The 17,296-nt window shown below is 40.1% G+C and overlaps 1 protein-coding gene across 9 annotated transcripts in view; it reads right to left on the bottom strand.

Moving 5' to 3' along the window:
- Nucleotides 1-17,296, bottom strand: part of CACNA2D1 (calcium voltage-gated channel auxiliary subunit alpha2delta 1) — a 930,857-nt gene that overhangs the window by 694,371 nt on the left and 219,190 nt on the right. For all 9 annotated transcript variants that reach the window (XM_077469518.1, XM_077469511.1, XM_077469509.1 and 6 more), the window contains exon 3: nt 10,129-10,245. In XM_077469518.1, coding sequence (XP_077325644.1) covers nt 10,129-10,245 — 117 coding nt within the window. The remainder of the gene's footprint in view (nt 1-10,128; nt 10,246-17,296) is intronic.

Below are 17,296 nucleotides of genomic sequence, written 5' to 3'. Positions count from 1 at the left end.
TATCGCTAATGAGGAATATCTTCTCAGGGTGTGCTCTACAAGACTTTGATACCAAGCAACTTTAGATGCTTAAAAGATGATGAACATTAATTAGTAGAAATATTACATTACTGCTTGCAGTGATTTCACAGTGGCAGACAAATATTCTTATTTATATAGCTTTAGTTTTATCTGGTGGATGTTATGTTAGCTCCTTAGCAGTGGCATCTATTTTTTTTTTTTTTTATTTGCATCTAATGTATATGCTTTATGTGAAGCCCAAAATGTGTTCAAACAATGTTATGATACTGTGAAAGATTAGATTCAGTCAAGAGATCTAAAGTTTGGTTTGGATAGGTGCCAATGAAGTACCAATGGCTAAGGCAAAAAAGGATTTTGTGAGGTAAATCTATGGCAAGGTTTTCAACTTAGGTGAAAAAGTGGCCCGTTTGGTGTTATAACAATAAATACAGGTTATAAGGTCACAGCACGCCTACACTTGTAGGGCATACATGACAGCTTGAGCCTAGGGGTTCCTTTAAAGACAAAAACATTCCAAAGAATTTGCATTAAGAATCATGCACTAAAAAAACTAAATGCATATTGCTATTCTCTAAAATTAGAAATCTAAAGATGAGTCAACTGGATGAAGTAACACATTCGCTAAACTTAAGGAGCATGTTTAGGCAATAATTGAAATTAATCAGTGAGCTAATAATGCTGTCCAGCAAACACTCCATCTTTGTTTCAAGTAAAATGTTGAGTAGTTTCACTTTAATCTACCGTATATACGCAAGTATAAGTCGACCCGAATATAAGCCGATTTTACCACAAAAAAATTAGAAAGCTTATTGACTCGAGTATAAGCCCAGGGTGAGAGATGCAGCAGCTACTGTAAGTGTAAAAGAGGGTCAACAATTCCCATCTTCACTGTGCCCTTCTGCATGCCTCACTGTGCCATCTGTTTGCCTCACTGTGTCCATCTGCATGCCTCACTGTGATATCTCACTGTGTACATCTGCAGCCTCACTGTGCCATCTCACTGTGTACATCTGAAGCCTCACTGTGCCATCTCACTGTGTACATCTGCAGCCTCATGTACCTGATCTCTGATGCTGTGACATGCAGTCTAGTCGGCAGCCGTGCAGTGTAAAAGCCCCGATTCCTCCTCAGCTGCCGATTAGACTGCATGTCACAGCGCCGGGTGATCAGGTGCATGAGGCTGCTGATGTACACAGTGACTTGAGTATAAGCCGAGTATAAGCCACTAAAAAATGTGCTGAAAAACTCGGTTTATACTCGAATACATACGGTAAATTGATTGTAATCCACTGCAGTTAAACAAAAAAAAAAGATCTCCTGAAATGGGCTCTGAGAGTGTACCCCATATCACCTGTGCTGTGTAATTTCTTATCTCTTGGTTTCCTGGACCCGCAATCATGCTCAAACTTCCAAGAATCTATTTGGCAGTTGACGGGGACTCATTAACACCTTTGCCATTTTTAGAATGGCTCTCTTTATGTGAATCTTTTCGTTTAACTTTCAATGTTGACTAGAATGTACCTTTAACTCTAGCCCTGAACCTACTTATTACCTCTTGTATAGGCCAACGCTTAATAACCAAATGCCCAAAGCAGGAAGCAAAGCTGAAACTGTAAAATGTAAAAATATGTTTCAGCAAACCAATAACTAAATGTTGCCTAATGTCCTTTAGGTACACCAACCATTCACGTGCCCATCAATCATTGTGGCACCATGGAGTACATTCTTTAGTCGACTAAAATCTACCTCTACCAGGAAAGGCCCAATTAGTTCTGTCAACCCAGACCAAAGGTTCTAAGTCCACCCTTGTGTTAATACTAAAGAAATAGGGTTGCCACATACCAAATATATTTGCCTTTTAGCAGGAAGCCAGGAAATCAGTGAACTGAACATTTTTGTGTACGTCTGGGCTGTGTGTTGCCACCTGTTTTATGAATTTTAGTCCATAAGCCTCAACTTTTATTTTATTTTATTAGAAACAAGGTATGAGTAAACATGGTGGCTGGCATTTCTCATCTGTAGTTCTAAAAATGTGAGCTGCCCTGCTGTCATGCTAATGTTCTTCCTTCAATACCTGACTTGGAACAAGTATGACTCGTTTGCTATGGCCTAGACATTTTAAAAGAAAATTTTAGGAATAAAGAATCATTAAAAAATATATCAGGTTATGTGTACTTTGACATCTCGCTGATAGTCCCTTTTTAATATTACCTCCAAGTCAGTTAATACTGATGACTAAAATTTCATTTTTCGGTAGGACTGAACAAGATTGCAAATGCCATGATTTGGATTTATTATTGATTTTACTTTTCCGTTCAAACACATTCTGTATGCCATTTGTTAGAGTTCTCTAAGCTACTAAGCCAAATCGTGACCAATGCACTTATTTTATCTTCAAGGAAATAAATAAGAGCTATGGCATTCTTTAGTGCAATGAAATGCAGAATTATTTTATGCTGTTACACATATTTTCCATAAGCAAACTGCCTATATTTAGGGCCATTGCATGCTATCGCATCGCGCTTACATTCATTGGTGCGAAGCACTGCCAGTCATTAATATTCATTCAAATGAATATCCATACAATTTCTGAATAGCACCCCAAAGCACCTTGTCACTGGACTATTGTGGTTTGCGTTGCCAGAAATGATACATGCACCATTTTTGATGTGTTGCAATACGTTGACAGCTCATTCATTTTGAATGATGCACATCAACATGCATGCATTAACGCCCCTGAATGATGTGAACGGGCCTAATGTATTGAATAACAAAGGAAATAAGAATTTCATCACTACAGACTAATAAATATGTGCCATTATGAGTATGTGAGTAAGAACAACGTGAAACTTACTAGATTGTAAGCTCTAACGAGCAGGGCCCTCTGATCCCTCCTGTATTGATTTGTATTGTAAGTGTACTGTCTGCCCTCATATTGTAAAGCGCTGCGCAAACTGTTGGCGCTATATAAATCCTGAATAATAATAATAACTTACTTATATAGAATACAGACTAATAAATATGTGCCATTAAGAGTATGTGAGTAAGAACAATGTGAAACTTACTTATATAGAATTAAAAGCACTTGTCAGTTTCTGAAAGTTTTACCTAGCTAGAAAATGAAAGAAAGAATTTACTTAATTGGGTTTGTTATTTGCATAATAGTTCCGAGTAGAATTGGTTTGTGTGTTTTGTTCATTGCATCTGCCTATTATTTAGTATCTTCAGGGAAGAAGAGCACATAGCAGTCATAAACACAGCCAACGGGGCAAGGAATTATTTGTGATACTGCCAGAGTTGCAAAAAAGGTCATTTTGCATCATAGGAATAAATATTTTAGTAATATTCCTGCTCAGCATGGGGATGGTGATCCCTGTTCTGGTTAACCCTTCAGAGGCAGGGAGGGATTCTTACTTAGCTGAGATGCAAGAAAAAAATGATTATGGTTTTATTATGGCTTAATTGCTTTAAAAAAAAATGCGCAGTGAGGCCACTGGGTCGGCTAGCATTCATAAACTATGTCTTTTTGGTTGCAGCATTAACATACAGAGCTGTACGGTCTTATTAAAATCATTGGCTGGAAGACGTGCTATTTCGTATTACTACTAACAGGCTTCAAACCTGATGCAAAAGAAGGTCAGCAATGACTTAACAACCTCCTTGCCGCTTTACAAGTCACATTCTCTTATTTGTGAAACAAATAGATCGGCTTAGAGCCAAATTCAAATTTTTACTCGACTTCCTTTTATATTATGCTGCACATTAGTTAAACCGAATTCACGCCAAGATCACAATGTGTGCTTGTCACATATCGGTCACAAAAGCAGCACATGCGCTGGGCTGCTGTTTTGAACTGCCACCTGCTTGAACTGCATATTAGGCTGTGCTTACTGTCAGCTGAACAACTTGAGCAGCATTAAGCCTTGGTAGAGCAGTGTTCTAGCACACTGCCAGCTGCTGTAAGCATTCGTTACAGAGAAGGCAGACGCTTGAGCATCCATAAGCTTCGTGCCTTACAGGCTGACAACAATCTCTTCCAGTCTGAAGGAGACAACCATCAGCCTTGAATGTGCAACTTCATTTTTTTTTCTCTCTCTCTCTTCCCTTTTCATTAACACATTTTTTACACTTCATGAACCCTTTAAATTAGTATGTACTTGCTCCCCCCCCCCCTTCTAGGGAATCAACAGAGAGGCAAAAATGGCACCAAGTATTTTAGAAACAAAGCTGCCCACATTGATATATTGGATATGTAATGCAGGAACAGTGTATTGCATGTATTTTTCTTACAATTTGGTTTGGTCTTAGCTGCATACGAACTTGTATGGTATGGCTAAAAAATGAAATCCAGGTATGGTTTATTTTGACATAGTTACATTGTCCCAGCCTACAGCAATGTAATTTTGTATATACCATACCTTGCAAATGCCTCTAGAACAGCCTTTCTCAACCTTTTCAACACAGAGGAACCCTTGACATAGTTCTCCGGTCTCAGGGAACCCCTGCTAAAAATTAGAAATCTACAACTCATGATACATTAGTGTGATGGTCAGTGGGAAAAATGGTCCTTACACTTGTGGTCATTGTGAAGAATTACCTCCTTACAGATAGCTAAAAAGATCAATGGTGTTAGTGAGAACTTATCTGAGAGGCAGAAATTGCCCAATGCTGAAGGAACCCCTAGCAACCTCTGGAGGAACCCTGGTTGAGAATCACTGCTTTAGAAGCTGGAAATCACTAAAGTAGACACGGCCACTCCCATGATCTCCTTTTGCTTCTGGGTCCTGTGTTGAGCGGCTGGCCTAATGCATTCTGGGCACAGAAACTTGGCCACTTGGTACGGGCTAAGTGGAATGCTTTGCAATTTCTCAATACATGCAAAGTGTTCTCTGATTGGATGAGATGGAGAGGCAATGTAGTGACATCACTAGTTGGTGATGCCACTTTGTTCAGGTACTATGTACGGTCAGCATTTACTTCCTGGATTAAGAAACTGGCCATGTATATCCTGGCGCCTGTGTGGTTCTTGGCTGTGTTTATAAAGTTTAAAGTGTTACTAAACCCAGAACCCTGCATTCACTATATCTGGTCTCCCACAGTACACAGAACATGGAAATGCAATTGCTTTAGTAAATATAAACTGCTAAATACTTTTTATCATCAGCAGTTTGAGCAGTCTTGTAACTGCTATCAGTGTCCAGCAGAGCACTGGTTAAAGCTTCTAGGTTGAGTTTTCATTCACCCCTGATTGTCCTATGAGGATGCAGGACCCCTGACCCTCTTTCTGAATAGTGCTGATTGGCCCTGTACAGATCGCATGCACTCTCCCAAGAAAAGAAAAACTCTCTAGCATGTGCAGAGTATCCCCCAAGGCTCTGTTTTATCAGGAGAAAGTTTGGGGGCAGTGGAAGAAGGGGAGGGCCAGAGAAGACAGAATCAAACACCCTTTTTTGCACAATGCAGATGATTAACTCGTTGGGTTCCACAGTGACTATAACTACCATACTTTATTGCATATGCAGGCTTTTTTTAATGTTGTGGGTTTAGTAACACTTTAACACAGGTCAGTTCCTGCTGCAGCTTCTTCTTCGTGTGACTTGCTACAAATGTACAAAGTTGTAGTCTTATAACTTGGGAGAGGAGACTCAAAAAATTCTTTCTCCTGCCTGCCACAGACTGATCATCATCTCAGCCAAGCAATAGCTATTTGACTTGAGTTCAAAAACTGATTTTTTTGACACAAGGTAGAGCTTTTATAAAAATGTTTAAAAAAACTGCTGCCGTATATTGTGAAATCTCAGGAATTGATGCATTTGTACTTGTAAAGTTACCGAAAAAATGCATTTTGCTAGATAATGGGCCTTTTCTAACTTCTTCCCTAAAATCAAGCATAATAGCCTGACATAGGGCTGCTTTTTATACCACATTAGAAGGCAACTTCAGTTAAAGTGATACTAAAGTCTCATTTTTTTTTCTTTAAAAATAACAAACACGTTATACCTGCTATGGGCCAAGCCACTGCTCTGTGTGTCCATTCAGACATGGAACAATGGCTCAGCCCCACCCCCTCTCTCTCCTCAGTAGGTCACTGACTTTGGCTGACAGTAGTAGTCCGGAGTCTCTTGTGCAACATAGCTGGATTGGAGCTGGTGGATGTTAGAGACCTTGCACTCATCCACCTTCCGTTTGAGGATGCCTCACAGATGCTCAATAGGGTTTAGGTCTGGAGACAGGCTTGGCCAGTCCATCACCTTTACTCTCAGCTTCTTTAGCAAGGCAGTGGTCATCTTGGAGGTGTGTTTGGGGTCGTTATGTTGGAATACTGCCCTGTGTCTCAGTCTCTGAAGGGAGGGGATCATGCTCTGCTTCTGTATGTCACCGTATATGTTGGCATTCATGGTTTCCTCAATGAACTGTAGCTCCCCAGTGCTAGCAGCACTCATGCAGCCCCAGACCATGACACTCCTACCACCATGCTTGACTGTAGGCAAGACACACTTGTCTTTGTGCTCCTCACCTGGTTGCCGCCACACACACTTGACCCCATATGAACCAAATAAGTTTATATTGGTCTCATAAGACCACAGGACATGGTTCCAGTAGTCCATGACCTTAGTCTTTTTGCCCTCAGCAAACTGTTTGTGGTCTTTCTTGTGCATCATCTTTAGAAGAGGCTTCCTTCTGGGACGACAGCCATGTAGACCAATTTGATGCAGTGTGCGGCATATGCTCTGAGCACTGACAGGCTGACCCCCCACCCCTTCAACCTCTGTAGCAATGCTGGCAGCACTCATACATCTTTTTTCCAAAGACAACCTCTGGATATGACACTGAGCACATGCACTCAAAGTCTTTGGTCAACCATGGCAAGGCCTGTCCTGTTAAACTGCTGGATGGCTCAGTTTCAGGATCTTGGCAATCTTCTTATAGCCTAGGCCATCTTTATGTAGAGCAACACTTTTTTTTTTAGATCCTGAGAGAGTTCTTTGCCATTAGATGCCATGTTGAACTTCCAGTGACCAGTATGCGAGTGTGAGAGCGATAACACCAAATTTAACACACCTGCTCCTCATTCTCACCTGAGACCTTGTAACACTAAGGAGTCACATGACACTGGGAGGGAAAATGGCTAATTGGGCCCAATTTGGACATTTTCACTTAGGGGTGTACTTATTTTTGTTGCCAGCATTTTAGACATGAATGCCTGTGTGTTCAGTTATTTTAAGGGGACAGCAAATTTACACTGTTGTACAAGCTGTACACTCACTACTTTACGTTGTAGAAAAGTGTCATTTCTTCAGTGTTGTTGCATGATAAAATATTTACAAAAATGTGAGGGGTGTACTCACTTTTGTGAGATACTGTAAATCACAAATTATAAAAAAAATAGTAATAAAAATAATAATAAAGTTAAAACAAGGTGACTAGTCTGACATTTGTTTTCAGATCAGACTTCATGCTAGCTACTAAAAAGTGGTAGGATATACTGTATATTGCAGTGAAACACTGAAAGAGCTTACTATGTGTCCATAGGAAACAGTGTCTGCCACCTCACACCTCTATGGTAGACAATCGGGGCCCAAGAGCATTATTCTTATGCTTGGCAGCTTCTGCTGACCTTCAGTTTAAGCAACTGTCATCTGAAGCATCCTCCAGCATTGAAACAAGTTCAGAGGTTTCAGATGCACTTAAGAGATTACAGCATTCTGGACACAGTATATTGGCATCATCACAATATCCAATCACATTATCTTGCATCCAGGTCTGCAATGTACAGAAGGCAGCTGCTTTATTTGTGCAGTACTCTATATGCAGGCCATTTAAGAAATTGATGTTTGTTCAAAGTAAGAAGAGGAGAGTAAGAATAAGATACAATTATCTTTAGACTTAAATTAGACTGCAGCAAGCCACGGGAGTTCCTGCATTTCAAGTGAATATACTGTATATATATATATTGCGATGATAATGCAACCCAAGGTTCTGTGCTTAACAAAATCCCAGGGTTGGACACAAATTGATGGGAAAATGGTTGTCCCTCAATAAAGAAAATGATATTGCTTCAATGACATATTTTCCCTTATTATATGAAGTAAAAATGGGGGTGGTACATATTATTAGAGGTGCTGCAGCACAGTAAGAGCGGTTACAGATAGCACACTTTTTGCAGAATTAGAAAGGTCATTGCTCAGCTATTGTTTGTAAAAGGCAATGGTCTTCGCTAACTTCACCATTTTCAAGTGGCACTAAGCAATATCCTTATTCTGCAAAAAAAAATCCATACACATCCACTATGTTAAGCCCACTACTATTTTTCATAGAATATTTTCACACCTGGAACCACCCGCACAGACAAATGCAGTTAATGCATTTGAATTTGCATGCACACTGGAACCGCCACTGCACTTGTGGTTCCTGTGCTGGCTGCAATACCGAAAATAGTGCAAGGGACCTTTTTCCTGCACTTCTGGAGGCACAGCGGCCCAGTCAAATAAAGTCAAATAAATGGGCTGCCATGCCTGCGCAACATACAGCTCACAGAGCCACATAGGTGTGAACCTAGCCTTACTGAGTTTTTTCTGCCTCCTTGTTATGTCCTATGTGAGCTCCTGAGCCTCTCCTTATGCCCACTCCCTCACATTTTTTTGTTAGTGCATGTTAGTTGGGGCCATTTGCACTGCCCTATGCACATTACAAATCCCATAGTCCTTCTCAGGAGTGAGCAAGCAAGAGTGGCTATGTTCCTACATACAGTGGGACCATAGGGAACAAACATAGCCACCATCAAACAGGAGAACATATTAAAGAAAGAAGGAATTTGGAGATCTGGATGATAAAAGGTATATTTGTGAATTAAGAACACATTTCTTATTGCCAAGGCCCCTTTCACACAGGCTGTCCAATCGGGCCCATCAGTCAGTTTTACAGGCAGACCTGATTGGACACAGTATTGTTCTCTATGGAGCAGAAAGTGTCAGCAGATGCATGTCCGATGACACCCGTCACCATCCGATCCAATCCTGTCTGCCAAAAACAGATGGATGGTGGTCCTATTTTCCATCCGTCAGGCAGATTGGATGACATTAAATGGAAACAGACCACCTGTCTGATTGCCCCATAGAGGAGAGCGGGACTGTGTTAGTGTCCATTCTGAATAGTGGAGCTGACACAAACCTGTCATCCACGGGGATCAGCAGAGAAATTCCCCACTGAGCAAGCAGATTCGGAGGCGCCCGTTTTAAAGGGGCATAGAGCTTCTGTGTAGGCTACATTCCTTTACCTGTTCAGGCCAGTGACAGTTTGCTTTTATATGGTCAGTGCTTGTTAATCATGTTAAAGCATGTTTTGAGGGTGCAAAACATTGCAAAACATTGTATTTAACATTGCAAAACATTGTACATTTCATTCTATTCCATTGCAGAGGTAAAAATAACATCACCTGAAGATTTGCCTTCCTGATTGTGAGGAGCCAAGTTAGTTATGAGCCAAATCATTTGCTATTTGTGTTATCATTGCTAGCAGGTAGGAGATTGGGCACACACATTCTATTATGGCAGGAGATGGGTGGGTACATATTAGTCCTTTCTGATAGTCAGGGAACAGCTTCTGAACCCCCATTTCCATTGGGTGAGGCTTTGGGAATACATCAACTTATTATGAAAACAAGACTCAACATGGCACACAAAATGCAGTCACATGGGTTAGTGGAGTTCTTATTTTTAAATGCTTGAAATGTTTGGTTGCAGCACTGTAAAGGTTTATCAACTCTCAGCACATCATCCATTGGGTGCATTGCTATGCCCACTTCATGCCTCAGTCTAAATGAGTTAAAACACTAACTGGGGTGCACTTCTTGGTACTACACGTGCAATTTTAAATCAATTAGCATCAAATATTTCGTAAGGAACTTTTGTATTTCTGAAAATTATTCTGTTTGTTTTTAAACAAAGAACGTGTCAAGATGATTCTGTCATAGACTCTTACAGGCTTATATGTTGACAGGTTTGCTGGAGCTCCTGTTTAATGATCCAAAATACTGCTATAGAAATTTACAGTATTACATTTTGAAATTAAACTACACTGAAATTTATAGGAAAATGTATCACCTACCTCAAGAGCTTTAGAACGGTTCCGCAGTAGTTTTTCTATATTAGTTGCAGCACTTTCGACCAACTGGCGTGCATTATTGGCCTCCACAGTGTACAAATTTTTGTTCTTCGTGTAAATCTGAAACAAAAGATAAAAAAGATCAAGATTAGTTAAACATACACTTGCCAAATGTTTTGCCATAAAAAAATATTATTTACAATAATGTGGTTTGTGAAAATTTAGGAAGATAATAAGCTTTATTGTTTCCATTACTAATAAGTAAACAGAATGCAGTGGTCTGTTGTTTGGTGTTCACCATGGTGTACAGCAATGTATGGTGTTTGCATTGATAGTCTCCTGCCCGTTTATGTGAATCATGGTGATTTCTTGGTTGCTTTACTCCCTGGCTCTAATGACTGATCTCTGACTTACTTATAACTATTGACAGCAGTGCCTTTATGTAATACCGCATGCACACTGGACATTTTTCTTTCTCTCCTAGGTGTCTTTCCTCTTGGCAGGGGCATTTTGGCAGAAGAAAAGCGTAAAGCATGTACAAGTGTGTAACGATTAGCTGCATCAAGCGTTTGGGTGTTAATTCATTTTATTGGCCACTGAAATTACTTTCAGTGGCCAATAGTGCTAAAGCACAAAACATGCCTAGCATTAACACGTTTAGAAGCGTCTACACACGTTTAGATGCATTGTGATTTTTCTGCTATAAAGCCGCTCCTCCTGGCACACTGGCAGAGGGCTTTTTCCTGCCTCTAAATGCCTCTGCCTCTAAACTCGACAGTCTATGCCTCTGCCTCTAAACTAAAAGCCTATGTGTGTATGAACATGCAGGGGCTTTAAGAGGCAGGGGAAAAACAAATACCAGCCGTCCCTAGGAGCAGATGTGCATGTGGCCTAATTTTCCCTTTACACCTCCATAATACTATTACTCTTCATCACTGCTAGTAGCAAACTTAGTGGAATATGAGCTCAATGATTGAGAGCTGTGAAGTGCTCTGTAATTACTGAATGCATTGATAAACATGTGCACTAATAAGCAAAACACACATCTGAAGCCCCAATATTTGCCCGCAGCAGTCTTCTTGCTTTCTTAATGTGTCTATGCAATTCTTTTAAACTAATTTAAATTACTATTAATCTTTAGAAACATACACTCTCTCTTTCTCTGTATATACTGTATACACACACACACACACACACACACACACACACATACATACACTCTCAAACATTGTATATCACTCTTAAGCCCCATACACACTATCTGATTTTCTGCTGATTTTTTCCTTCAGATTTACCAAAACCATATAATATGAGGTCAAACCTTAGGAGTTTCTATTTGTATGCAATCAGGTAGGCCCTTGCACTACATAGTTTTGGTAAATCTGAAGGAAAAAATCAGCAGAAAATCTGATAGTGTGTATGGGGCTTTACTGTTCCCTCTACCCATGTCAGAATACACTGGCTGCATGCACTGATCGAATGCTGGATTTCCAACAGGACCGCTCAACAGAAGCTGGGCCTATGACCGGCTTCTGTTGAACAGAGAGTGATACAAACATATTGAAACTTGGCTGGTTCCTGCTGTTCCTGCTGATTCAATACATATATACACTGCTTAGTTTTCAAAACATGCTCACTTGCAGAAATTAGTCCTGTTGCAGATGCAAATGAAAACAAGTTTCTCATTATTTGCATTTTTACTCCTTAAAGGCCAAGACCGTCTCTGTTCTCTATGCTTTGGTAAAGCACGTGTGAAACATTTCATAGACCTTAAACTCCCAACAAAGTAAGAAGGCTCAAGATGAATAATTATTCTCATTTTCTCAAAGGGCCTATTCACAGCTGAGCAATGTTGCACTTATCACCTGATGCATGAAGCTCCAAAAGCTACATGAGCTTCATTGGGACAGATTTGTGTATTTTTAGCCCATAAAATTTAATGGAGCATCTGAAAAACACATGTACATCTCACACGGATGGACAGAAATACAAACATGTGGAGGGTATAAAAGCTCTATATATGTGTGTCATCTTTGTATTTTGTACAGATTTCTATTGTAGATAGATAGATTAATAGACATGTAAATGGGCTGATACTTAAATCTGAAGTCATCCAAACTGTAATTCTTGGGGAATGAAGGGAACAAAAGTATTTACAGCACAGAAAGAGTGGGCTGATACACAGCTGTAGGAGTTCAGATGAAAGAGTAAATTAATAGATTGTAGTACACACAAACAGTGATGTGTCATGTCACATTCATCTGACATCTAAATGCAATTTGCATTATCATAAAACATTTCATCTATGTATGGAAGCACAGGCAGATTTACATTTTATCATTTCATTTTCAGAATGAGCCACGTGCTGTAGAAGAATATGACTAGCAACATCCCTGCACATTTTATAGATACATAACTCAAAAAATACAAATGTGAGTCTCAAGAATATCTTACAGTTATTTAGCGGTTAAGAACAGAACAATGCTCAACACCACTCAATGTAAGAAGTGCTTATTATTGCACAAAGAGATCTTTTCAATATTTTTTTTTATTCCTCCCCATTCTCCCCAACAAAAGGAACACGCCATCCTCCCCATGTTTGCTGAATTCGTACAGCAGCTGTCCCATATGATTTCATGAGGACAGGAAGATCTCTTACCACCCACTGTATGTGTCACTAATTTTAAAGTCTGCATGAAAATATTCTTGATTTATTACAATATACAGCAATAGTATGACAATTTCTTTAAATATATTTAAAAAATATACTTTCTATGATTAAAGCTGAACTCCAGGAAAAAAGGCAAGATGTCCTACACTGAAAGGGTTAACTGCTCATTAGGTGTCGGAAAATTACGTAATATATATCTTACTCACCACTACGACAGGCTACCTTGACCTGCATGCCTAGCCCTTTGTTGCCTCCTCTCTAATGCACTTCTACCACAGTTGAACGACTCCCTTCTTCACATACAATGCAGGGCTAATAGCCATGCTTTGTTCATGAGGACACTGAGTCGCTGTCCACATTCAGCACTAGGTAGAAGAGGACAGCGCCAGAGCAGGGTGTAAGGTAAGCATCAGAACCTCTTCATCTCCCCCTGAAACTTAACCAACATTTAACCATTGCAGTGTTAGGAGGGGGCAATGAGAGAGTACATTTTTCCTAATTCCCATAATTCAACTTTAAAGTTGACCTTCATCCGTCTCACCCACTTTTCTCCATTGCACTCCTACTTCCACTTGACAATTGGACATTTATTTTTTTATACCATTCTTGTTGCCTCCCAGTACTTCCGGGATTCTTGCCTAGATGGGGGGTGAAGATCATCTCATTACCTATTTTGTCAGAGCATGTGAACTTAGCCTAAAAGCAGTCTTTGGGCTTTTGTCAAGTGATTATGTCCAGACAGAGGCATAACTAGAATCTTCAAGACACTGGTGTAAGAAACGATGAAGGGGCCTCTGGGCCCAGGACCTTTCCCACTGATGCCAGGGCCCCTTACTCCCATCCAGTCCCATAGTGGGACCCTATCACATGCTCTGCAGCGGGCCCCGTTCCTGCCATCTTGGCATATACTGCTATTATGACAGAATCAATAAAACACTGAATATCAATTTGATGCAAAATCTTGTCTGTTTTTTTCTCCAGTTTATAAAGAATGACAAAGAGGACTACAACACTGTAGCAAAATATAAAAATTAAAAAAAATTACAGAAAAAAATGGTAAACTGATAAAATAAATTGAAGCAGTATAAACATATATGCCAATTTGCAGTCTCTTCTCCAGCTCCCCTGCATTGAAAACAAGGCATTATGCCAGGCTTAGGACAATTTTCCTAATAAAATGGCAGGCATCAACATAATAGGTTTATTCTTGATTCAACAGATCGTCAGTTGACTGTTTGGGGGTACCTGTGACATATTAATATAAAAATGCAATCAGAGCAAAGGAAAGAAATGACATGCAAGCTGAACACTAATAGATCTTCACAAAAATCCATAAATGTATATATATATATATATATATATATATATATATATATATATATATATATATATATATATATATATATAAGGAGTGCAACGCAATGAAACAATAAAAAAAAATTGTTCAAAGTCCAATAGAGAGAACGAATGAACCACAGATCCCAAAAAAGGTGAACAGGAAGTTTCCACGTGTTTGGAAAAAATCCGGGAGCAGAAATTTGAACTGACAAATCCCCCCCACTTCCAAACTTGTCACTTTGCTCACCTCAATGAGTGGACCCCTGATCTAACAGGATGTCACAAGCACGGAATCCCACACAAGGGTAAGTACAGCAGATGACTAATGGATTCGATCCTCCAATACGATAACCCAGGTTGGAACACCAGGACCATATAAATAAAAAGAGATATATGGGCTCTCCGTATGAAACATTCAAAAGCTTATCAAAGTGAAGATTCCTACTCACATGATAAGGATAGTAACAGGCATGTAACACAGAATAACGTGCTGTGTGTGAATTAGGAAGGCAGCGAGTGACGTCATCTAAACGTAGCTCCTCCCCCGTACACATTACACTCGTCAGAACTTCCTCAGTGGTGCGCTGAGGAAGTCCTGATGAACAGAACGCATACGGGGGAGGAGCTACGTTTGGATGACGTCACCCACTGCCATCCTAATTCACACACGCATTTTCCAAACACATGGAAACTTCCTGTTCACCTTTTCTGGGATTTATGGTTCATCCATTCAGTCTATTAGACTTTTAACAATTTGTTTTTATTGTTTTAGTGCGCTGCCCTCCTTTTTTTATAGGTACCTGTGATATATAAGGGAATATTTAAGGATTTTTACAAACATTTGGCTTGGAAGCAAAATATATTTATAAGAATTATGTTACAAGCAAATAAAACATGTCTTTAGAATAATAGGTGTAAATAGAGTCTAACGATCCAATCAACATACAGCATGAAAATGTTGGTAAACTTTTTAAGTTTACCTACACAGTGAGTGTGCGGTCTGTAAGGAAACAGCTTCACATGCTTGTAAATTTTTTTAAAAGGGAAACATTTAAGAAAATAGGGCAAAGAAATAGAAATATTGAATAAATGTGCTGGATAAAAATAAAAATAAAAAATGGTAAAAAAGTGTAGGGGAGGGGGTCGAAATGGAGAGTGAGTCTCTGTCCACTGCTGCTCGCTTAATCTGCAAAAGAAGGGAGGGCCAATTAGATTGTTAGCAATGACTGATTAAAATCAGGCAGCAGATAATGCTCCCACCCGGGGCCCATATTCTTTAACCACTTCCCGACCAGCGCACGACGATGTACGTCGACAGAATGGCACGGGCAGGCATATTGGCGTACATGTACGTCCAATATTCAATGCCGCCCTGCCATCGGGAGCGTGCCGCCGGCGGCGCGCTCCCGCGCTGGTCGGGACCCCCGTGAGTCCGGTCGCGGGACCCACGGACTCGATCGCCGCGGGCATCCCCGCGATCGTCTCACGGAGCGGCCGAATGGAGGAAATGCTGTATAAACAACATTTTTCCATTCTGCCTAGCAACTAGTGACGCTGATCTCTGCTCCATGTGATTGGAGCAGAGATCAGTGTACACTAAATGAAAGCCCAACCCCCCCACAGTTAGTAACACACCCCTAGGAACACTTAACCCCTACACTGCCCCCCACTGGTTAACCCTTTCACTGCCAGTGTCATTTACACAGGAATCACTGCATTTATATAGCAGTGATTACTGTATAAATGACAATGGTCCCAAAAATGTGTCAAAAATGTCCGATGGGTCCCCGACAATGTCGAAGTCACAATAAAAATCGCAGATCGCCGCCATTACTAGTAAAAAAAAAATAATAAAAAATTATTAATAAAAATGCTATAAAACTATCCCTATTTTGTAAACGCTATAACTTTTGCGCAAACCAATCAATAATCGCTTATTGCGATTTTTTTTACCAAAAATATGTAGAAGAATACGTATCGGCCTAAATTGAGGGAAAAAAATGTTTTTTTATATATTTTTGGGGGATATTTATTATAACAAAAAGTAAAAAATAATGCGTTTTTTTCAAAATTGTCGCTCTATTTTTGTTTATAGCGCAAAAAATAAAAACCGCAGGGGTGATCAAATACCACCAAAAGAAAGCTCTATTTGTGGGAAAAAAAGGACGTCAATTTTGTTTGGGAGCCACGTCGCACGACCGCGCAATTGTCAGTTAAAGCGACGCAGTGCCGAATCGCAAAAAGTGGTCTGGTCTTTGACCAGCAAATTGGTCCGGTCTGAAAGTGGTTAAAATTGCTGCATTTGCAAGAATATTTTCTTCTGTTGAATTACAATAAACATAAGTTTTGTGAATTATCCAAGGTAGGGATTAAAATAGGCAAAACAAATAAACTGTCAAAAGATCATCACTTTATAAAAATTAGACCCTGCTAACTAAGGCCTCGTTCACACAGGGCATACAATACCGATCAACCATGCAGGACCATGTATTCCTAGGTGCATCCTTCTCCAGGAAGTCCCATTAAAGTCTATAAGGACACAGTAGCTGCATGGACACTGTCACTGTCCCAATATGACATCCATATTGATACATGCAGGCCTGTGTCCCCAAATTCTCCCTGTGAGCATTAGGGGACATGGACCCACATCCACCTGCACCCACACAGATGTCATATTGGGACACAGCGGCTGTGTCTATGCAGCTGCTGTATCCCTATAGACCATAATGGGAATTTCTGCATGGGGATGCATGCAACACTCGTGCATCTCTGTGTGGGAAAACACAGCCCTGCCCAAGCATACAATATTATACGCCTTATGTAAAAGGGATTGTTGCAGAAAGCATAATGTTTCTAATAATGACTAAATAAATGCAACCACAGAAATTAGTTAATACAGTTTAAAGTAATTGTAAAGGTAAATAAAATAAAAAAAAAACAAACATGTCTATACTTACCTGTTTTAAACCTCTCCTTTAAAGTTCCCCTGCTGACGTTCATGCCCATGGGGTCACTCATATGCATGTTCACACCAGAGCCCTTGGCCCCGCCCCCCACTCCCTCATCACTGGCTTTGATTGATAGCACTGGGAGCCAATGGCTCCCGGTGCCCAAGCTAAACCAGCGAGACCTGAAAGTGAGGGGAGACATGCACTGTGCTGG

Source organism: Lithobates pipiens, unplaced genomic scaffold (assembly GCF_037356315.1).
Source record: "Lithobates pipiens isolate NorthernLeopardFrog02 unplaced genomic scaffold, aLitPip1_a1.2 Scaffold_8, whole genome shotgun sequence".
In the NCBI taxonomy this organism is placed as follows: Eukaryota; Metazoa; Chordata; class Amphibia; order Anura; family Ranidae; genus Lithobates; species Lithobates pipiens.
This window is presented reverse-complemented; position numbering and strand designations above follow the sequence as displayed.